Source organism: Marmota marmota, unplaced genomic scaffold (genome assembly GCF_001458135.2).
Source record: "Marmota marmota marmota unplaced genomic scaffold, marMar, whole genome shotgun sequence".
NCBI lineage: Eukaryota > Metazoa > Chordata > Mammalia > Rodentia > Sciuridae > Marmota > Marmota marmota.
Window position 1 is genome coordinate 38731490 of NW_026000082.1, and position 21327 is coordinate 38752816.

Below are 21327 nucleotides of genomic sequence, written 5' to 3' on the forward strand. Positions count from 1 at the left end.
GAACAAACCCCCCCCCCCCCGCACACACACACACTAGCTGCTCTTTCCCTGGGAAAAAACACTGGACCTTGCTCACCACCGAAGTTTCCCTTTCCAGAGAGCATTGTCTAGGGGTGCCATGAACCTCTGTGCCCTGTGCTTGGTTTCTGCAGCCTTGTTGCGTGGGAAGGAAAAGGGCAGCATAAAGAATCTTCGGGTGGGAAGACCCTGAGCCTGTCTGCTCAAACCTCCTGTGCCCAAAGGCAGTGCTTCTGCACTAGCCTTAGCCTCATGCTCCCCTCTAGTCAACCTGGGCCTGCTTGGGACCCGCTCTCCAGCCAGTGGAAACCTTGCCCTCAACCCCTAGCCAGGGAAGGAAGCTGAGCCTAGGCCTTGTCTTACCCCGTGGCAGTCAGAGTCCCCTGGACTTGACAGCTGTGCGTTCAACCTGGGATGAGAACCCAGTGCAGGGGCTCTGAGCTGGGGCCCAGGAATCAGTCGTTGCCACCAGCTCTGGAGATTCTAAAGAGCCATGGACGTGGCCCAGAGGGCCTTGGGGCACCACTCAGAACAGAGACAGGCACTCTTGCGGTGGAAAGAGCAGAGCAGGAGGTGGCGGTGCCCAAGGACCATGGGGAAGGGGCCGCAGGCTGTGAAATGGTAAGGTGTGGCAGAGCCTGTCTTACCCAAGGCCTCTAATCACCACGCGACCAGTGGCGCCCAGCCCTTCCCCCAGGGAGCCCTGAGCCTAGGAAGGGGCTGCAGATAGACTGCGTGGGGGTGGACGCTCCTCCAAAGCAAGTCTCGGGGAGGCAGCTGGAATTAGTAGGTGCTGACGTCCATTCATTCGAGTCTCCTTTTCTTCTTTGTGGTGCTGGGCCCTGGAGCCAGGGTGCTCTCCCACTGAGCTCCATCTCCAGCATTTTTAGTTTTTATTTAGAAACGGGGTCTCACTGAGTTGCCCAGGCTGGCCTGGGACTTGCTATCCTCCTGCTTTGGCCTCCCGAGTAGCTGGGATTACAGGTTTGTGCCACCGCGCCCGGCTTCATTCAATCTTTTTTTTTTTTTTTAAATATTTTCTTTTTTAGTTGTAGCTGGATGCAATACCTTTATTTCACTTATTTATTTTTATATGGTGCCAAGGATCGAACCCAGGGTCTCCCATGTGTGAGGCGAGCGCTCTACCGCTGAGCCACAATCCCAGCCCTCAATCTTTTTATTTTATTTTTTTCATTCAAGTCTTGATTGAGCTCGGTGCGAGAAGGTGGAGACCGTCCACCGCAGCCCCTGCCCTCCAGATGTGTCCATCCCAGTGGGATGCACACAGGAGCAGTGGGAGCCCAGCTGGGACCGTCCCTGCTCCTGGGGTTTTTTTCTTGGCCTCCTCCTTGTTGAGACGGCAGTGACCCACGCAGGTACACCTGCTTTACTGGTGCAGGTCAGCAATGAGAATAAGATGGACACAGGTTCTAAAGAGCACCCAAAACTTCCCTCGTGTGCCATCCCCGCCACCCCCAGCCTAGCCCTGGGCCCAGGCAATGGCTGCCCTTCCTATCGCTGCCTGAGACGCCCCAGAGTCTCCTGCGCATGGACTGGTGGCGCGTGCATCATCCCTGCGGCCGAGCCTGTCACCTGTGCCTCAGTGTTGCTGGGCCCTCAAGAGGGGCTGTCCAAGCTGAGTGGGAGCAGGAGAGAGAGTGGCCCCATAAACAAGGGGAGGAAGGACGGTCCAGCCGCTAAACAGGGTTGGGAGGATGTGGACCTGGGGACGGAGCCGGGTGTCACTGGCTCTTGAGTTTTTCTCCTCCTTGGGCTTCACCCCCTTGTTTAGCAGTGGATTTGGCTTTTGCCACGCCAGGGGCCCTCGTACCAGGACGTTTGGACATGGCTTAAGGGGCCAGAGTGACTGTGTGTGTTTTTGCTTGTGGGCTCGTGTGACCTGGGGCTCCCCTGGGTTTGTCTTCCTCGAAGTTACCTGGAAAACTGTGGAGACATCCAAGGGGAAAGCAGCGTCCATTGCCCACACCACACCCCAGAGCCCGGGTGCAGGGCCTCGCGCCCTCTGCAGAACCGGAGCCTCAGGGGAGCTTGTGCTGGGCTCAGCTTAGCCCGAGGTCACACGGAGCTGACACCGCGCTTGTGCTGCCCCCATTCAGCCCAACAGCCGGGCCTCACCCCGGGCATGGAGGAGCCTATCAGTGTGGCGGAAAGTGCCCGGGCTCAGGGCAACGGCGAGCGTCCTGCAGCCTGGGGGCCAGCGTGGGTGTGGGGAGCTGCTGTTGGAGGAGCAGCCTGGATCCGCCTCTCCCCTCTGTGCTGACCTGGCTACCCTTCCACTTGCCCATGTCCCCTATCCTTGCTGGTCCAAGTCACCCTTTAACTGCTGGTATCCCCCACCCCCACCCGTCCATTCACTCATGTCCCGGTTGTCCCTTGCCTTCTCCAAAGAAAAAGGAGACATCGTTTACTAAGTGATATTCATTTTATTGGCTGCTTTGTTTGAAAATTCTTTCAGAATTTGCAGGGTTGGGCACTGAGGCCTCCAGAGGCCAATATCTGGGGAAACTGAGTCAAAAACAGTGTTTCAGCCAGGCGCTGTGGCTCACGCCTGCAATCCCAGAGGCTTGGGAGGCTGAGGCAGGAGGATCACGAGTTCAAAGCCAGCCTCAGCAAAAGCGAGATGCTAAGCAACTCAGTGAGACCCTGTCTCTAAATAAAATACAAAATAGGGCTGGGGATGTGGCTCCGTGGTTGAGTGCCCCTGAGTTCAATCCCCAGTACCAACAAAATAAAACCAGTGGTCAGCCCAGCCTGGCTCTCTTAGCCAAGCTATGTCTAATTTTACCGCTGGACAGCTATGGGGTAGACTCTGGGTCCTCCCTGAGGTGAGGGGAAGGCCCCAGGGCTTGGCAGTAGCTAGGAAATATGACTCAGTTGGCTCTGTCATCTCTCACAGGTGACCCGCGGGCTCAGGGCATATGATGGCTTGTCTTTGCCTGAGGACACAGAGACTGTCACCGTGGGCCGGGCTGGCTGGAGCTACGCATACCTTTCTGACGATGAGGACCTGCTGGCTGACGATGCGTCTGGAGGTGCCAGGGGCCTCAGCTGGGAGAGTGGGCTGCGGGGTGGGGTCTGGTTCTTCCCACTGGCCCTTCAGGAGTCCACGTGAAGCCTACCCCAGGCAGGGCCTCCGGAGGTGGGCCACGTGCATCCTGAGTCCTGGCCCTGAGGACCTCAGCATCCTCCACTTACAATCTCTGTGACCTGGGCTGGTCACCACTCCTCCTTGTGGCCTGGGAGCATCAGGACCACTGGGGAAAGTACTGGCAGTGCACAGTGCGGGGTCATCACCCAGCCTCTGCCCTGCATCCTCCTCGTCCTCCTTGGAGGCCAATCTGCCCCAGCCATCAGACAAATCACGGAGTCCCTGGAGTTTGGGACTGGGTCCACACCCTCTCTGATGGAGTCCTCTAAGCTGACTTCACAGGCTAGCTTTCCTTGGGCACGTGGAGGAGGGCAGCTGTGACCCTTCCCTGCACACGCCAGGGCCCACAACCCTACCCGACAGCTGGGAGGTGCTCTGGGAACGTGTGAACGTTGCTGAGTGTGTTTCTCTTTTGTTTGCAGATGACCTGGGCAGTGGAGATCTGGGCAGCGGGGACTTCCAGATGGGTAAGTGGCTGTAGGTCCCCAATCTGCCCCCTCGGAAGCTCCAGGGCAGGCCTCCTAAGCAGAGGATGACCCCCCTTCTGGGCTGATGGCCTGAAGGGCTCCCTGGGCCTGCCCTGGGAAAGGAGAGGCAGGTGCACTCTGACCTGTAGACAGTCCGGGCGCTGGTTGGCCAGTCCCTGCGAGGTTGGGGATAGCAGGCTGTGTGACAGGCACAGGAAAGAGCCGCTCAGGGCAGTGGGCACCAAAACCTAGTTTTGATGGGGGCTGAGAACCAACCAGCCACAGGCCTCTGAAGCAGCCTGGGCCTCCCCAGGAGTGGGGGCACTTGCCCAGCTGGTAGGCAGGGTCATCCAGGAGGACCAGTGCAGGTGGGAGGGTTGGGCCCAGCTTGGCCTGGTCCTGACTGTGACCTCCCTCACCTGGACTTGCCTCCGCCTCAAGTACAGCTCCGTATAGGATGACAGGACCTGGGGGCCAGGTGTGGCCTGGGAATGGGAGTGTCAGGCGAGCCCCAGGGACATGCCACATCCCAGGGTGGTGGGTACTGAGGCCCCCGGCCTCTGCCAAGCCAGCCGGCCAGCTGAGGCCGCGTCTGGTGCTCCCTGCTATTCAGAAACACCTGTCTCCCTGCTCTCCTCCTGCCCTGGGCTCTTTTCTGCGCTGCAGTGTTTGCCTGCCCGGCTTCCGCCACTCTGCATTTCCGGCTCCCCTCTGCCTTTGCTCCCCACCCCTGCTTCCGTCTCCCATGTCTGTCCCCGCTTCTCACCTCTCCCTCTCTGTGCTGGCATGATGGTCGTGGAGTCTGATAAGGGGTCTCGTCTCCATCACCCCAGGCCCTGGGCCCCCTCCTCGTCCTCCCTCCGACCCCTGCCCTTGCTCTCCTGTTCTCTTTTCCCAACTGCACAGGAGGCATGTGTCTACCTCAGGACAGGCCGATCCCAGGCTCACTAGGGGACCCAGGGTGCCCGGGGAGCTCTGCTGGGCATGGGGGGCACTGGGAATTGGTGGGGTGGCCTGCTCAGGCCTGAGGTGGACAGTGCGTGTCCTACTCCACCTCAGCACAGGGCTGCTCCGTCCCCCGCTCCTGCCTCTGTTTCAGGTAGGGTGGGAAGGAGGCCAGGAGGGAGAGGGCTGGCCGAGCCTGCTCACCCCCAGGCCTCGGTCTCTAGCTGCCCCGACACCTTCAGCTCCGGGTCTGCTTCCTGAGCCCCGCAGGCCTCACCTCTGCCCTGATGCTCAGGCACCAGTGGCAGGACAGCAGCTCAGGCTGGAGACCCAGGGCTTGCCCTGACCTGCCCCGGGCCTGGGAGAAGGGAGGGAAGGGGTCAGGCTGGAGAGTCGGGGCCCTTCCCAGGCCCCAGTAGAAAGGGGCTTTGTGGAGCTCTGGCCCCCTCCCCTGGGAGTGGGTGCATTCCTGGGCAGAGGCCCGGCCTCCTCGCCTGCGCTGGGCTGTGGGCTGAGGCCAGGGGCCGGGGTGGGGGACTCTCAATGGGCCTCTGTGCCGGCTCACAAGAGGCCTCTGTGGCTGAGCTCGCTGCCCCCATGCTCTGGCCCACAGAGCCCCACCCACCCAGCACCCAAGAGCCCAGCCCTGCTGGCCGGTGGCTGTGGTTCCGAGCGGGGACCTTCGAGAGCATCCTGGCTCAGGGTGGAAGTCTGCCCCTGACCTGGTCAGCGAACCAGCCCAGGGCGCTCACCTGAGCAGCACAGGGAGAGAGTCCTGGCTCTGGGCTGCGCACCTCTGGGCCTGGGGACCAGAGGGAGGTGGAAGGCCCCTGCTGCTCCCTGTGCCGCCCGCCCGCACGCGTCTGCCCGCTCTGCCCGTGTCTGCGGCCTCTCTGAGCCCACTGCCCGCTTGGCCTTTTGCACTTGGGCTTGCTCTCCCTCCGCCTCCCCAGCCCCCTCTCCCGCCCTCCTCGTCCTGTAGCGCCTGTCCCTACTCTTCTCCTGGGTTTCCTTTCTGTCCCCGCTGGAGAGTCCACTGCTGCTTCTGTCTCCACGGGGACAGAAGGCGCCTCTCCTGCCCTGACATCTCCTGCCATGTGCCTTGTTCAGCCTTCCTCTGAGCCCCTGGGGTCTCTGCACAGTGGGCCCTCCATGTGGACTTGTTAAGGGGATGAATATCTTTCTTGGATGGGAAGAAATAAAGCCAGATCTACGTCTTGGGTTTGTCCTGAAGTCAGGGTTATAATTACAGCCACGCCCCCATGCTGTTGGCACCAGCGTGTTCATCACCCGGTAATCCTCACAGTGCCCTCATGTGGGCACTGCTCTTACCTAAGGTTCCAGGTGGGGGCTGAGAGCATGGAGGGGCGGAGTGCTTGCCTAGGGTCACAGGGCTGTCAGGGGCAGCTGAGCTCCAGAGGCTTCCTGAGCCGCACGGCCTTCCGTGCAGCGCACCCAGTCGGTGACAGGCTGTGTTCTGAGCCCTCCATACCCACTGAAGAGTCCTTGGTGACTCACAGCTACTTGGTATTTATAATTTATACCTTCATTCACAAGCAGTATTAGATTTAATGCATAAAAATATTTTGTACATAGTAGGTGCTCAAGAAATGATTGTGTGTGTGTGCACGTGCGCGTGCACGTGCATATGTGCGTATGCATACCCCCTTCTGTGTGTACTGCAGCCCTAGGGTATGAATTGAGTCAGCTGGTATTTACCAGCATTGATTGTGGACTAGTCTGTGTGTGTGACTCATTTGCCACTGAATTTCATTTGTCTTTGTAGCACATCGAAACTCAAGAGCATTATAAAAGGCAGTGACTACTAAGTGTCTTAGGTGTAGTAAGTGCTGAAAGAAGAATGGTTGTGTGTGTTCACACCAGGATGACGTGAGTTTTCTCAGCAGTCACTTAGAAGCCCCTGCCATGTGCTCACACTGTGCACGTGCCGGGGCTCGGGGTTGGGAGAGAGCCGAGGGTCCCCCCATGGAGCCGTCAGGTGGTAGGGAGAGAAAGTGGCCTGGGTTTCTGATGCCCGAGAGATCGCTCTGTGCCAGAGACTGTGCGTGAGCCCAGGAAGAGGTGTGGTGAGCGCAGCACCAATTAGCTTCTTGTGACACCCAGTGGTACATGCGGCTGAAACCCCCACTTTACCGGAACAGAAGCCCAGAGATGGGGTCGGTGCCGAGACGTGGCTGACTCCGAACAGTGATTTCCGCTGGGCACAGCGGGTCGTGCCTGTAATCCCAGCTGCTCAGGAAGCCTCGGCAGGAGCACCTGGAGTTCAAGGCCAGCCTGGCCAACAGAGCAAGAGACTTTGTCTCAAAAAAAACAAAACAAAAGAACCATGATTGTTACTGTCCACGTGTAACCCAGCAGGGCCTGAGCAGTGCAGGGGAAGGGTGCTGTGGTAGCCCCGAGGAGGGGTCCCCGGCCAACCAGGGCAGCTCAGGCAATCTTCCTGGAGGAGGCAATGGCTGAGCCACATTGGACAGATGAGGGGACCAGCCAGGCTGGAGAGGCACATCCCTGTCACACACAGGGAATCCGTGTCGGGCCAGCCTTCTGTGCAAGCCATGTGCCTTGTTCAGCCTTCCTCTGAGCCCCTGGGGTCTCTGCACTGTCACTTGGGTTCTGGGTCAGCCCATTTGCCCTCTTAGTTGAAGCCCCTCTGTCGGGCTGGGGCCTCTGCGGTGAGTCCTGGGTAGGCCGCAGGCCGCCACAGCCTGTGTTCCATGGGCGAGCTGGGCCGTGCACATGGGCTTCTGTCAGCCTGTGGGGGGCCTCCCCCCGGGCTCCCCCTTCCGCCATCCATCCAGCAGCCAGAGGCCCCCACGTGCCAGGCCAGGCCCTCACGTTGGCAGGCCTCCCCTCTTTTCCAGTTTATTTCCGGGCCCTGGTAAACTTCACCCACTCCATCGAGTACAGCCCTCGGCTGGAGGACGCAGGCTCCAGGGAGTTCCGGGAGGTGTCTGAGGCTGTGGTGGACAAGGCAAGTGGAGGGTCGGGGAGCCCCCTGCGGATGGCGGGTGGGCAGGGGAAGGCATCCGGGGGCTGACGGCGCCGTGTCCCTCCGCAGCTGGAGTCGGAGTACTTGAAGATCCCGGGAGACCAGGTCGTCAGCGTGGTATTCATCAAGTGAGAAGGGTCCCTGGGGCGCCTACAGGGGCCAAGGAGGTGGCACAGGAGCCTGGGCACGAAAGGCCTGATGGGAGAATCACTGGGGTGAAAAGTCAGGAATTGGAGGCGGGGAATTTGGACACTGACTGGCCCTGCTTTGGGCCCAGGCTGTGCTGGATGAAGCCTGGGCCTGGCGGGGCTTAATGGAGAAGCCGAGAACACAGGCCTCTCTCTCCCCCTGCCCCTTCCCACCCCAGGGAGCTGGACGGCTGGGTCTTCGTGGAGCTGGACGTGGGCTCAGAAGGGAATGCGGACGGGGCTCAGATTCAGGAAGTGCTGCACACGGTCATCTCTAGGGGCTCCATCGACTCCTATGTCACCTCCCCCCAAGGATTCCAGTTCCGACGCCTGGGCACAGGTGAGCCTATTCTGGGACTTGGGGTCACCTGCTCTGGTTTCTTAGACTTGAGTGAGTCCCCTCTTGGTGTCTCCACTGTGAGCTTTCCTGGTTTCGGCTTGTCCTCCACTAGGGACAGAGAGCTCACTACCTCCTGAGCTGCCCCATGGGCCCTGTGGGGTGTCGGCTGGGGTGGAACACTACGTGCTCAACTTGCACCCACCAGACCCCATTCCTGCCCACTCCGTGCAGACATTTGTCCACTGACCACACCACCACAAACTTGCATCCAGCCACGGTTGTTTCCCGAGCACCGAAGCTATGCCGGGCCCTTGCATCCAGGCTGCTTAGCAGTCCCTAGGAAACAGCGTCCTCATGTTTTGGGGATGAGGAGGCTGAGGCGCAGGAAGGAGGGGGCTCGTTCACACTGTGCAGGCAGACAGTGGAGAGGCGAGAATGGAAACCAAACCCTGTGGCCATAGCCTGTGACCAGATGAGAATAGGCTTGGAGAGAACAGGAACTGGCCAAAGTGGTACAGGTGTTGGAAGCCTGGCCCTCCTGCTCAGGGTCACGACTCGGACTCCCACTTTGACCGCAGTCTAGTCTTCCGTATGCGAGTTCTAGTTCCTTCCTCTCAGCTCTGACTCCCAGCCATCTCCTCTCTGGAGAGGCTCCAACATGTCACCTCCCTCTGACTCAGTGGAACCCAGAACAGGACAAACTCCGTTCCTGCCATGGCTTAGCCCAACCAGGAGAAGAACAGTGAACTATGACCCTCTGCACTGTCCCCAGGACCAAGCTTGCTTGGTTGGCATCCCCTGACCCGGGCCTGAAGATGGCTGGGCTGCCCTCCTCACCCAGCTTCAACCAGTCCTGGCTAGAGGCGGAGGGTGGGATGGCCGGGCCCTCAGCGCCAGGCCCCGGGTGGGATGGCTGCTGACCACACCTTCCTTTCCAGCACAGACCCCCCCACCCCCGCTGGCTGCTGTGGGGGTTGCAGTGACACCAGGTGAGAGTGTGAGCCCGGCTGGGGCCCAGCGGGACACCTAGAGAATGTCACAGGCGGAGGGAGAGAAGGGCGAAGGCCCGGTGGCCAGGCAGAGCCTGCGGCTGCCTTCGCCCTCCCTGTCCCTGCTGGCCAGGCTGTGGCCCGCCGTGTGCGTGCAGTGCCTGCATGTGTGTGGCATGTCAGTGTAGATCTACGTGGGGGTGGGCGAGGCCACTGCCACTGTCCCGTGCCTGTGCGTGCTGTGGGTGTGTCCACCAAGTGCTCCTGTCCCCGTCATGTCTGCCACAGTGGCCTGATGCTGGGCGCCCAAGCCCACTCACAGCCACGCGGTGCCCGTGCCGTCTGCCGCACGCCCCGCAGCCTCCCGCCTGCCGCCCTGACTCCCTGCACCCCCACAGTGCCCCAGCTCCCCAGGGTCTGCACCGAGGCCGAGTTTGCCTGCCACAGCTACAATGAGTGTGTGGCCCTGGAGTATCGTTGTGACCGGCGACCTGACTGCAGGGACATGTCCGATGAGCTCAATTGTGGTGAGCGACTATCTGGGGACACAGGTGGCCTGTGGAGGGTCAGGTGCCTATGACCGGGTCCCAGAGTCGATCTGGGGCTGTGAGAGTTTGGTGCTGGCCCAGGGAGACAGGGAAGGGTGACGGTAGTCGGGGCTGGGGTGCCAGGTGTGGCAGGGAGTGGGCTTGAGGGGTGAGGGAGGGTCTGAGGGGACGTGGGGCTCAACACCAAGGGCTCTGTCCACAGAGGAGCCTGTCCCAGAGCTGGGCCCCGGGCCATCAGTGGTGGAGGCGACACCTCAAATGCACTGGCCAGAGGCGGCCCCCACACGGAGGCCACCAGAGACCCTTGCTCCCCATCCTCTGCTGCCCAGTCCAGGCAGCCCCGTGCCCTGTGGGCCTCAAGAGGCCATGTGCCACAGTGGGCACTGCATCCCCAAGGACTACCTCTGTGACGGGCAGGAGGACTGCAAGGACGGCAGCGACGAGCTGGGCTGCGGTGAGCGAGGGGTGCGGGGGTCTGGCGTGGGGCGCTGGGGGAGCCATTGCTGAACCCCACCTGCTGCCCACAGAGCCCCCGCCGCCCTGTGAGCCCAACGAGTTCGCCTGTGGAAATGGGCACTGTGCCCTCAAGCTGTGGCGCTGCGATGGCGACTTTGACTGCGAGGATCACACGGACGAGGCCGACTGCCGTGAGTGTCCCAGGGTCTGGGGGGCACCCCTGCTCCACCCCAGCCCAGTCCTGCCGCACCTCTGCCTCACAGGGTGCCACCTTCCCTGATGCTGCAGGCCCCAGCGTAGGCATCGAGCAGTGAGGACTCCTGCTCTGGGCACCTACCTTTAGTCTTTGTGGTCTTTAGTCTCTTCTTTGCTCCTGGCTTGCACGGGAGTCAGATGAATGACTGAGGGCTGATATGCCTGGTCCCCTTGATGATGGGGACCTTGATGTGTGTGTGCATCAGAGTCTTCCCCTATGAGCTGGCTTTGCCCATTCTCCGCTGCTGTAATAGATCACCTGAGACTCGGTGCTTTATAAGCAAAAACAGTTTAGAGAACTCACAGCACTGGAAGCTGGGAAATCCAGGACTGAGGGACCACAGCCCGTGAGGGCCTCCTCGCTGCAGCCTAACGTGGAGGAAGGCATCACAGTGAGAATGAGAGGGGACCAGCCATCCTTTTTAATAGCAGCCCACGCCTGGGATGGTAGCAGTAGCCCATGCTCGAGTGCAGAGCTTCCGGGACCTAGTCACCTCTTCAGGGTCTCACCTCTCGGGGCTGTGGGTTGGGATTCGGTTTCTAACACGTGAATGTCGGACACAGTCGGACCATGGTACAGGCCTAGAGGTTTCTCACCTAAGGCTGGTTCTGTTATTTGCTCCCCCATCATCCGGCTCTTGGCCCATCTGGTCATTCGTTCAACCATCTACCCCCCGATTCACCCAGCCTCCTGCCTGTCATCTGCCACCCAGAGCCGCAGCCAGTTATTTACCACTACCCAGCGTCCTCCCTCCCACGCAAGCCACCGTCCACCCCCGTCCTCTCTGCATCTTCCAGCCCTCCATCCATTTGTCTCCCATCTGCCATCTATCCACCACCTATTCCTCTTGCCAATGCTTTGGACACTGCTGATATCTGACAGTTACCCAGGTGGGGAGGCTCATAGAGAGAGCAGTATGGGTTACCTATATTTGCAGGTGCCAGCCTCTTTGAGGGTCTTGTCTATTCAAGGTGGCACTTCTGTAACAGAGGGTGACTGAATATATGAGGTCTGGGTGTTGGTCTGTATTTCATTACTATAATGAAGCACATGAGGCAGGCTAGCTATAAAGAAAAGAGGTTTATTTAGCTCACAGTTTGGGAGGCTGAAAGTCCAACCAGCATCATGTGGGCTCTGGAGAGGACCCCCCTTGGCTGCATCATCTCCTAGCAGATGTAGGAGCATGTGTGGGAGGAAGAGCTCACATCTTGAAATAGGAGAGAGAGAGACTGGGCTCCCGCAGTCCCTCCCAGGGTACCCCCACGAGGGCCCAAGGACCCCCAGTAGGCCCCACCTCTTTTTTTAATATTCATTTTTTAGTTGTAGTTGGACACAGTACCTTTCTTATATATATATATTTCTTATATGGTGCTGAGGATGAACCCAGGCCCTCCACTTGCTAGGCGAGTGCTCTACCGCTGAGCCCCAGCCCCAGCCCCTAGGCCCCAGCTCAAGGTCCACATCACCACACTGGGACCAGACTCCCAACCCATGAGCCTTTGCAAGACAAACATCCTCACCTCAGCAGCCTGGGTGACATGTTGGGCTCTGACTGAGGTGCAGGGTAGGGTCCGTTTGGGGGAATGCAGTGGAGTAAGTGGTGGAGGCGAGTGTGTAAGGAGCTGTTTGGTGGCAGGCTTGTGACTGTGTCCTGCTGGACATGACACTGTTGGCCATGATGTGGCAGCAGTGGCCGGGCCTGGTGCGGGCAGCTCACCAGGGTGAGATGACATAGTGACCTTGGGGACCTCTGAGGAAGGTGGCAAGGAGGGTGTTGAGGTGGGTAGGGGACGGGGAGCTGCCTGTGGGCAGTGCCCTGGTGCCCAAACCACCCACTCTGTCCCCCAGCTGCCGGTCACTCTGAGGATGTGTGCAAGCCCACGGAGTTCCGCTGTGTCTCCACCAACGCCTGCATCCCTGCGAGCTTCCACTGTGACGAGGAGAGCGACTGTCCCGACCGCAGCGACGAGTTTGGCTGCAGTGAGCAGGGACCTGGGGGCGAGATGCGGGCCTGGCCCTGGGCAGGGTTCCGCTGGCCCCTCTCCAGGCCCAGCCACTGCCCCTCCCCCCTGGGCTCCGCGGGGACCCTTCCTCTCCATGTCACCCCTCCGACCCCTCACTCCTGCTCCCGTCTCTCCAGTGCCTCCCCAGGTGGTGACCCCTCCCCAGGAATTGATCCAGGCTTCCCGGGGCCAGACAGTGACCTTCACCTGTGTGGCCATTGGTGTCCCCACCCCCATCATCAACTGGAGACTCAACTGGGGCCACATCCCCTCTCATCCCAGGTGTGACTCTGGGCCCAAGTAGGGGGTGCCAAGAGTATAGAAGCAGTGCCACCAGTGGCCCAGGCCTGACCCACTGCTGTCTTGGGCCCACCAGGGTGACAATGACCACCGAGGGTGGCCGTGGCACACTGACCATCCACGATGTGAAGGAAGCAGACCAGGGCGCCTATACCTGTGAGGCCATGAACGCGCGAGGCATGGTGTTCGGCATCCCCGACGGAGTCCTGGAGCTCATCCCCCAGCGAGGTGCCGCTGCCGGGGCGGGGGTGGGGGTGGGGCGGGAAGGGGCACCTGCCCCCTGCCCGTGGCTCACTGCCATCCTGCCCTGCCGCCCCACAGGCCCTTGCCCCGACGGACACTTCTTCCTGGAGCCCAGCGCCTCCTGCCTGCCCTGCTTCTGCTTTGGGGTCACCAGTGTGTGCCAGAGCAGTAGCCGCTTCCGGGACCAGATCCAGCTGCGGTTTGACCAGCCCCACGACTTCAAGGGTGTGTGTGGGGGCGGGTGCTGTGGGGCGTGGCTCCAGACCCCGGTGGACACAGAGAGGGCACGTGGGGGCCAGTATGTGTCGGACAGACCAGGACCAGCGGGCAGGGAGGGACACGGGGTTGCTGAAGAAATACTGAGCCCCGCAAGGGAAGCGTCTCAGGAAAAGCAAACACTCAGGAAAAGCCACACCACACCTGGCCCGGGACGCTCCCGGCCATGGAGAAGACGCGGGGGGGCCAGTCTCCTGCTGCGAGTCCTGCTGCCCACGCGCCCTTGGTCTCCATACCAGCTTGTGTCTCAGTCTGTCCATCTACAAAATGGGCGTGTGAGCCTGCACCACCACGCCTGTATCCCAGCTACTCCGGAGACGGAGGCAGGAGGATTGAAAGTTTGAGACCAACCTGGGCAATTTGTTGAGACCCCATGTCAAAATAATAAGTAGACACATCATTAGGTTATAAATAGGGGAGCACCAGTCACTCCTAGGTTTTTCTAAGGCCTGACGGTCGGTCATGTAGGTCACTTAGGACAGTACTTGGTCCCAGGCAGGTAGGTAGTCGATACTTGGTAATTTTGTCATCTTCATTCTCAACAACCTTGTTCTGAGACTGAGAGGGACCGGGGGTCACTGGAATATGACAGCCCAGGCTTTGGCCTCTTCCCAGCCCAGGGCTGCCCTGCTCTACTGCCTGGGTGACAGTGCGCCAGTCATTTTCCTCCTCTGGGACTTTTTCCCCAAATATAAAGGCCAGCAGTGGAACTTAACCCTCTGTCACTCTGACAGCGGTTGGCTGGGCGCCTAAGAGGACACCGGACATCAAGCTGACCTGGGTTCAGGTCTCAGTGGTGCCATCTGCCACCCGACGTCAGGCAGCCCGTCCTCGCCGAGCCTTGTTCCCTTCCTGCAGTGTGGAGAATTGTGCACAGGTCTAGGGGTCGCTCCTTGTGCACTGAGCCCCCAATGAATCTTGCCTGATGTGCTACTCTTCAGTTGGGGACCCATAGAGGGTTGCATGGAGCCTCCCACAGCTGCCCTCCAGTGTGTCTAGACCACTAACGGCCCCACTTGCTGAGCAGGCACTTGGCACCTTGGCTTGACGTGGCCAATCAGAGAACGCCAATAGTGTTTGCTGCTCAGGGCTGTTTGGGGATTTCAAATGAAAAGCTGGAGGCCAGAGGAGGCGGGAGGCCCTCAGGCTGTCGGGCTTAACGGGGTCACACACTATTTACAGGCAGAGCAGGAAACCAGGGCTATCTGATTGGAATGTGGATGGTCAGGGCAGCGAGGATTCCAAACCAAGCAGGTGGCCTGTGTGTGGAGGTTGAGAAGGAGGAGGGGCCCTGAAAGCATCCCCAGGGGAGGAGAAGAAGGGCCAGTGTGGTGGAGCCTGGATCGGGCTGTGTGGTCATTCTGTGCAAGGGGCTGGATTTCTCCATGTTCAGGATCAAGTGTTGATGCTTTTGACAGACAGATGTGGATTCAGTTTAAGGAAGAACTTTCTAAGAGTTAAAACTGTCCAGATAGTGGGGCATGGTGGTGCATACCTATAATCCCAGCGGCTCAGGAGGCTGAGGCAGGAGGATCATGAGTTCAAAGCCAGCCTCAGCAAAAGCGAGGTGCTAAGCAACTCAGTGAGACCCTGTCTCTAAATAAAATACAAAATAGGGCTGGGGGTGTGGCTCAGTGGTCGAGTGCCCCTGAGTTCAATCCCTGGTACCAAAAAAAAAAAAAAAAAACAACTCTGTCCAGAGCCAGCGGGGACGGCCTTGGGGAGCAACGGGCTCCCCATCTGCTAGAGGTCCACCAACCAGCGTGGTACTTCTCCAGCCCTTTATTTTTATTTATTTTTTATTTTTTGTATTTGTGTATGGACATAATGCCTTTATTTTATTTATTTTTATGTGGTGCTGAGGATCGAACCCAGTGCCTCACACGTGCTAGGTGAGCGCTCTGCCACTGAGCTACAACCCCAGCCCTTTTTATTTTTTATTTGGAGATAAGATCTTGCTGAGTCACTGAGGCTGAACTCAAATTTGCTATCCTCTAGCCTCAGCCTCCCGAGTGGCTGGGATGACACCACATGCATGGTGTGACACCATGCATGACTAGGGCGCGCCAATTTTTAATCACCCCTTTGGTGCACCTATTTTTAGGCATTTGAAATCAATTTAAATTTGCTCATTTTATCTTCATAATAATTCTAAGAGATGGGCCACTGTTAGCCCCATATTACAGGCAGGGAAACTGAGGCCTCTGCTCAGACTCATACATTTGGAGCGTGGTGCAGCCAGGGCTTGGGCTCCTGGTCTTTGGTCCTTCGTGGCTCTCTACTGCCCCCGCTGGGCTGTCCCAAGCCTGACAGTCCATGAATCTCTTACCAAGCAAAAGGCTCTGAGAAGTCCCGCTGCTGACCTTTCATTGATCTTGCAGTTCCCAAAATGGCTCTGCCTTCCCGGAGTATGCCTGGGGAGCATTGCCGGAATCTTCGGGAGGAAGTCAAGACTAGAAGGGCAAACTGTCATGCTTTTTTTTAACTTGGGAGAGAGACCACAGTTTTCTCTAAGTCGGGTTTCCCCTAGAACCTGCCCACCCTTCTAGACTCCTGCCCCTCAAGGTGAATGTTCTCAGGCACATGCTGCGGCCCTCAGCCCGCCCTCGCCCCTGCAGGTGTGAACGTGACGATGCCCTCCCAGCCCGGCATGCCGCCGCTGTCCTCCACACAGCTGCAGATCGACACCGCCCTGCAGGAGTTCCAGCTGGTGGACCTGTCGCGCCGCTTCCTCATCCACGACTCCTTCTGGTCTCTGCCGCAGCAGTTCCTGGGCAACAAGGTGCGGCCGGGCTGCCCCGCGCAGGAGAGGCCGAGCGCTCCTCCCGTCCTCCGAACCCACTTGTGCTCTGCTGGTGTAGCGTCTGCTGCCAGTGGAAGGTGGCTCGGGCCCTGGCACAGCCCTGGGCAGCAGCTCCTCGTGCAGGGCAGGATCTCTGCCCACCACTCTCCTCAGCCTTGGGAAAGGGCTGGCATCCTCTCATCCAGGGAGCCTCCCCTGACCACAGTCAAACCCAGGCTGCGTGAGCGTCCCCGCCTCGGCCTCCTTGGGCACAGCCTTACGGAGCTGCTGCCACGGACTGAGCACCCCAGAGGCAGAGCTGGACTCTTGCCTCCTTGCTCAGCACCAAGCCCTCTGGGAGCAACAGGGAAGCAGAAGTGGGGAGGAGCCAGAGGCCGGGCCGGCTGCTCATGGAGGGGCACCGGGCATCACATGCCCACAGCTGCCCTGCACTGATCTGCCCTGTGTCCACCAGGTGGACTCCTATGGTGGCTCCCTGCGCTACAAGGTGCGCTATGAGCTGGCACGTGGCCTCTTGGAGCCAGTGCAGCGGCCAGACGTGGTCCTGGTGGGTGCCGGGCATCGCCTGCTCTCCCGAGGCCACAAGCCCACCCAGCCCGGGGCCGTGAACCAGCGCCAAGTCCAGCTCTCTGAGGTGAGGGGCACCTGAGCCAAGGGCAGGTGGGGTGCGCTGGGAGGTACTGGCGTGTCACTCTTCCACTCTGCTGCCACCAGGAGCACTGGGTGCACGAGTCCGGGCGGCCGGTGCAGCGGGCAGAGATGCTGCAGGTGCTGCGGAGCCTGGAGGCCGTGCTTCTGCAGACGGTTTACAACGCCAAGATGGCCAGCGCGGGGCTCAGCGACGTCACCATGGACACCACCGTCACCCATCCCACCAGCCACGGCCGTGCCCACAGCGTGGAGGAGTGCAGGTGCCTGACCTGGCCTGGCGGGGACCCCTAGGACCCTGACAAGGGCGGAGGAGAGACAGCCGGGCCTGGACATTTCCACAGCCCCCTCTCAATCCTGCCCCCACAGGTGCCCCGTCGGCTATTCTGGCTTGTCTTGCGAGAGCTGTGATGCCCACTTCACCCGGGTGCCTGGTGGGCCCTACCTGGGCACCTGCTCTGGCTGCAATTGCAATGGCCATGCCAGCTCCTGTGATCCTGTATATGGCCACTGCCTGGTGAGTAGGGCCCGCTGGCACTTGGCGCTGGAGGGGGAAGGGGGCAGGGGCAAGGGCAGGTGTGAGGCTCCCTTGTGCCTGCATCACTGCTAGACAAACTACCATGGCCTTTAGATGCATGGACAGAGGTACAGTGTCCAGACAAGGGACATGAAGCTCTCATTCCCTTCCCCCCTGATCAGACTGATCCCAGAGAGAGTTGTGTGGGGTGTGGGTCTTCCAGGGGCATCCCCAAGGAAAAGGGGTAGATGCCAACTTTATTTCTTAAGAATAGTGGAGGAGGGGCTGGGTGGTGGCTTAGAGGTAGAGCGTTTGCCTGGCATGTGTGAGGCCCTGGGTTCGATCCTCAGCACCACATATAAATAAATTAATTAATTAAAGATCCATTGACAACTAAAAAATATTTAAGAAAAAGAACAGAGAGGAACTTCGATGGTTGGTGCTGACAGAAGAGAAGGCTCGAGGCGGGCGGAACTGCTCTCTTCAAATCCCTGAGCACCCTCCAGGGGCAAAGGACTGCGTGCCCCCAGGGGCAGATCTGGCCTGTGGGTGCAGAGTGGAAGCGGGTGGCGGTTGGGTCCTTATAAAGTAGGCGTTTGGAACCACCTATGAGACTGGCTGCCGTGGGGGGTGAGCCTGTCATCGGTGAGAGGACGTCGCTAGACACTCCGCAAAGCTGTGGACTAACTACTTCCATCCCGATGGGGGAGGCTGAGCCGGGCGGCCTCCGAGGCCCACCCAGCCCCCCGGCCAGTTCTGCCGCAGACCCTGAGCCCCTCCTTCTCCCTGTCCTCCTAGAATTGCCAGCACAACACGGAGGGACCCCAGTGCAACAAGTGCAAAGCTGGCTTCTTTGGGGATGCCACCAAGGCCACGGCCACCGCCTGCCGGCCCTGCCCTTGCCCGTACATCGATGCCTCCCGCAGGTCAGACTTGGCTCGTGCATGGGCTGGGGCCGCGCTCTAGGCAGGGAGGGGGAGACTGGTCCCTGAGTTGTGCTGTGCTTGTTCCCTTGGGCCTCTGGCTCTCACTCTCCCTTTCTGGCTTCCTGCCGTCACTGCAGATCAGGAACAGGTGGGCCGGGGGCAACATCATGCCCCACAGCGTACCATGTCCATGGGGACGGTAATCTTTTCCCCAGGGGAGTGCAGGGCCTGGCCCCCAGCCTGCCCCATGCGCTGCCCCCTTGACACCCACAGATTCTCTGACACGTGCTTTCTGGATACTGATGGCCAAGCCACCTGTGACGCCTGTGCCCCCGGCTACACAGGCCGCCGCTGTGAGAGGTGAGGGGAGCCGGCGGCAGGAGGTGGGCTGTACAAGTGGGGCGCAGAAGAGCTGCTCACCTCCCGCTCTCCCCCAGGTGTGCCCCTGGCTACCAGGGCAACCCCATCCAGCCTGGCGGGAAGTGCAGGCCCACCAGTGAGTATGGCGGCCACGTCCCCGACACCTCCCCCTGCAGCCCAGCCCAAACCCCAGCATCCTCAGGGTCTGCCTGTCCTAACCGTGTCCCACCCCAGCCTGCCCTGCCAACACCCACCTCGTGTCCCCAGACCAGGAGATTGTGCGCTGTGATGAGCGGGGCAGCGTGGGGACCGCTGGAGAAGCCTGCAGCTGCAAGGTACGCACGCCACCCCACCCAGGCCAGGGCCTGGCACCTCCGCCGGGCAAGGGAGGAGGAAGCTCCGTCCTCCCCTACCTTGGCCTGTGGAGGCTGATGGGCCTGGCAGTCTGGTCTTCCACACCTTGAGAGGTGGCCTGGCCTCCGGCCGCAGCACTGGCTAGGGAGTCAGGCTCCAGCTGTCCTTGGAGCAGGCCTGTGCTGTCGTGTCTGCACTAAGCCCTTGTCCCCACCGCACGGTCAGTCTTCACGCTGAGATGGTGGTGCAGGTGCCATCATCCCTAAGTTACCAGGAGACGGAGGCTCTGAGAAAAGAAGTCACTTGCGATAAGGGTGGGAGAGTCAAGTGTCAGTGGAGAAGAGACTCTGGAGTCAGGCACTCCAGGTCTTTAATACCTTGAGCAGTCATTTCCTGTCCCCTCAGTTCCCTCCAAAGCTGGAGATAGTGTACCTACCTGTGGAGGCACTCGGGTGTAAGTAAGGTGATGACTGGGGAGAAATTAGCCCAGTGCCTGCAACACTCCATAAATTGTAACAGCAGTGATTTTAATCAGATTGTCTGTTTCACATCTAAACTTTTCTGGGAGCCCCCTAGAAGGCAGAGAGAAAAGGGGGAGAGGGTTGCATAAGCTTCTGTTAACCGGAGAGGTATTGTTCAGATAGCGGTGACACAATCTGTCTTTCGATGACTCTGCTGGGCTTCGGGTCCCATCTAGACTGGGACGATTCAACTGGAAGCTCCAGGCAGCCCCTTCCGTGGGCTGTCCTACAGCTCCCAGCTCTGTGCCTGCAGAACAACGTGGTAGGGCGTCTGTGCAACGAGTGTGCCAACGGCTCCTTCCACCTGAGTGCCCGGAACCCCGACGGCTGCCTCAAGTGCTTCTGCATGGGTGTCAGCCGCCAGTGCACCAGCTCCTCCTGGAGACGCGCCCAGGTAGCCAACCGCGGGTGGGTGGCCAGCGGGCAGGATGACAGGCCCAGGGCGGTGAACTGAGGACGGGTCTCAGGCCACAGCCCCACTGCGGCCCTTTCTCCTCTCGCAGGTGTTGGGGGCCTCCTCAGAGCCCAGTGACTTCAGCCTGACCGACGCCGCAGGCACCCACACCACCAGCGAGGGCATCTCGTCCCCCATGCCCGGGGAGCTGGCCTTCTCCTCCTTCCACAGCCTCCTGTCTGGACCCTACTTCTGGAGCCTCCCTTCGAGCTTCCGGGGGGACAAGGTGGGCAGGGGTGGGAAGGGAAAAGGAAGCGAGCATCAGAAACAGCATGATCCAGGATTGGGAGCTAGAAGGTCGTGGTGTCTTGGGAGGAGGAGGAGATTCCCTGCCTGGGAGAGGTGGCTGGGGTGGTGGCGGGGGTTCCGCTGAGCACCCATCTGCCCGTGTCACAGGTGACCTCCTACGCAGGAGAGCTGCGCTTCACAGTGACCCAGCGGCCCCAGCCGGGCTCTGCGCCCCTGCACGGGCAGCCGCTGGTGGTGCTGCAGGGCAACGGCATCGTCCTGGAGCATCACAGTGCCCGGGAGCCCGGCCCCGGCCAGCCCAGCGCCTTCACTGTGCCCTTCCGGGAGGTGAGCCACCTGTGCGCGGCCCTGCTAGGGCAGGTGGGGACAGGCCCGTGGGAAGTCGGCCGTTAAACAACTTGTCCTTTCCTTGACAGCAAGCCTGGCAGCGGCCTGACGGACAGCCGGCCACACGGGAGCACCTGCTGATGGCGCTGGCGGGCATCGATGCCCTCCTGGTCCGAGCATCCTACACCCAGCAGCCCACTGAGAGCAGGTGCCTAGGGCCCAGGCAGGAGGACGGGGGCTCAGGAGGGGGCCGTCCTCCAGTTGGTATATCGTGGCGCAGCCCGCCAGCCAGCTCTGCCACTTACAGGCCACGTGGCCTTTCCGTGCCTTGTTCTCTCCGTCTGTCAAACAGAGCTCATACTGACCGCCTCCCTCGCGGGCCTTGGCTCTAGTCAGGGACTGGAGTCGGGTGCATGTGATTCCCACGGTGAGCCCACAGGGAGGGAGGGACCAAGCAGGGATGTGGCTCTGGTCGAGTCTGGCCCTGCCTCCCTGAAGGGAGCTCTGGCAGGTCAGTTGCCCCACAGAGGCCTCGGACTTAGAGTCCTGGCACTGGTCACCTGGGGAGCTGGGGTGTAACCTGGCTGGGCAAGGACGGGTACTTCTCTGGAGAAAGTTGCAGGTGTGAGCCACTCGCCTGGGCCCAGGCAGCTGCTGGGGAAGGAGCCAGGCATCTGGACAGGGCCGCACAGCATCGTGACATTGGAACACAAACGAGGCCATCAAGTGTAGGACCCCAGGCTTGCCTGGCCCAGAGCAAGTGGCTCACTCAGTGGCCTTGTCGTGCTCAGGATCTCTGGCATCAGCATGGATGTGGCCGTGCCTGAGGACACTGGCCAGGACCCTGCGCTGGAGGTGGAGCACTGTACCTGCCCGCCTGGGTACCGGGGCCCGTCCTGCCAGGTGAGCTCCAGGCCAGCACCTGTCCAGCAGCCCCATCCAGTGTGCTCCCCCTACCCC

At 60.3% G+C, this 21327-nt stretch overlaps 1 protein-coding gene across 1 annotated transcript in view; it reads left to right on the forward strand.

The window, feature by feature from the left end:
* Hspg2 (heparan sulfate proteoglycan 2) overlaps nucleotides 1-21327 on the forward strand; it is a 90012-nt gene that overhangs the window by 26305 nt on the left and 42380 nt on the right. The window contains exons 2-26 of the mRNA XM_015484794.1: nucleotides 2936-3071; nucleotides 3610-3654; nucleotides 7482-7591; nucleotides 7679-7737; nucleotides 7977-8137; nucleotides 9525-9653; nucleotides 9877-10128; nucleotides 10202-10321; nucleotides 12235-12366; nucleotides 12527-12671; nucleotides 12766-12917; nucleotides 13011-13157; nucleotides 15827-15990; nucleotides 16466-16645; nucleotides 16726-16922; nucleotides 17029-17176; nucleotides 17975-18102; nucleotides 18376-18462; nucleotides 18540-18598; nucleotides 18730-18797; nucleotides 19591-19731; nucleotides 19841-20017; nucleotides 20188-20367; nucleotides 20457-20575; nucleotides 21159-21270. Of these exons, the coding sequence (XP_015340280.1) occupies nucleotides 2936-3071; nucleotides 3610-3654; nucleotides 7482-7591; nucleotides 7679-7737; nucleotides 7977-8137; nucleotides 9525-9653; nucleotides 9877-10128; nucleotides 10202-10321; nucleotides 12235-12366; nucleotides 12527-12671; nucleotides 12766-12917; nucleotides 13011-13157; nucleotides 15827-15990; nucleotides 16466-16645; nucleotides 16726-16922; nucleotides 17029-17176; nucleotides 17975-18102; nucleotides 18376-18462; nucleotides 18540-18598; nucleotides 18730-18797; nucleotides 19591-19731; nucleotides 19841-20017; nucleotides 20188-20367; nucleotides 20457-20575; nucleotides 21159-21270 (3348 nt within the window). The remainder of the gene's footprint in view (nucleotides 1-2935; nucleotides 3072-3609; nucleotides 3655-7481; nucleotides 7592-7678; nucleotides 7738-7976; nucleotides 8138-9524; nucleotides 9654-9876; nucleotides 10129-10201; nucleotides 10322-12234; nucleotides 12367-12526; nucleotides 12672-12765; nucleotides 12918-13010; nucleotides 13158-15826; nucleotides 15991-16465; nucleotides 16646-16725; nucleotides 16923-17028; nucleotides 17177-17974; nucleotides 18103-18375; nucleotides 18463-18539; nucleotides 18599-18729; nucleotides 18798-19590; nucleotides 19732-19840; nucleotides 20018-20187; nucleotides 20368-20456; nucleotides 20576-21158; nucleotides 21271-21327) is intronic.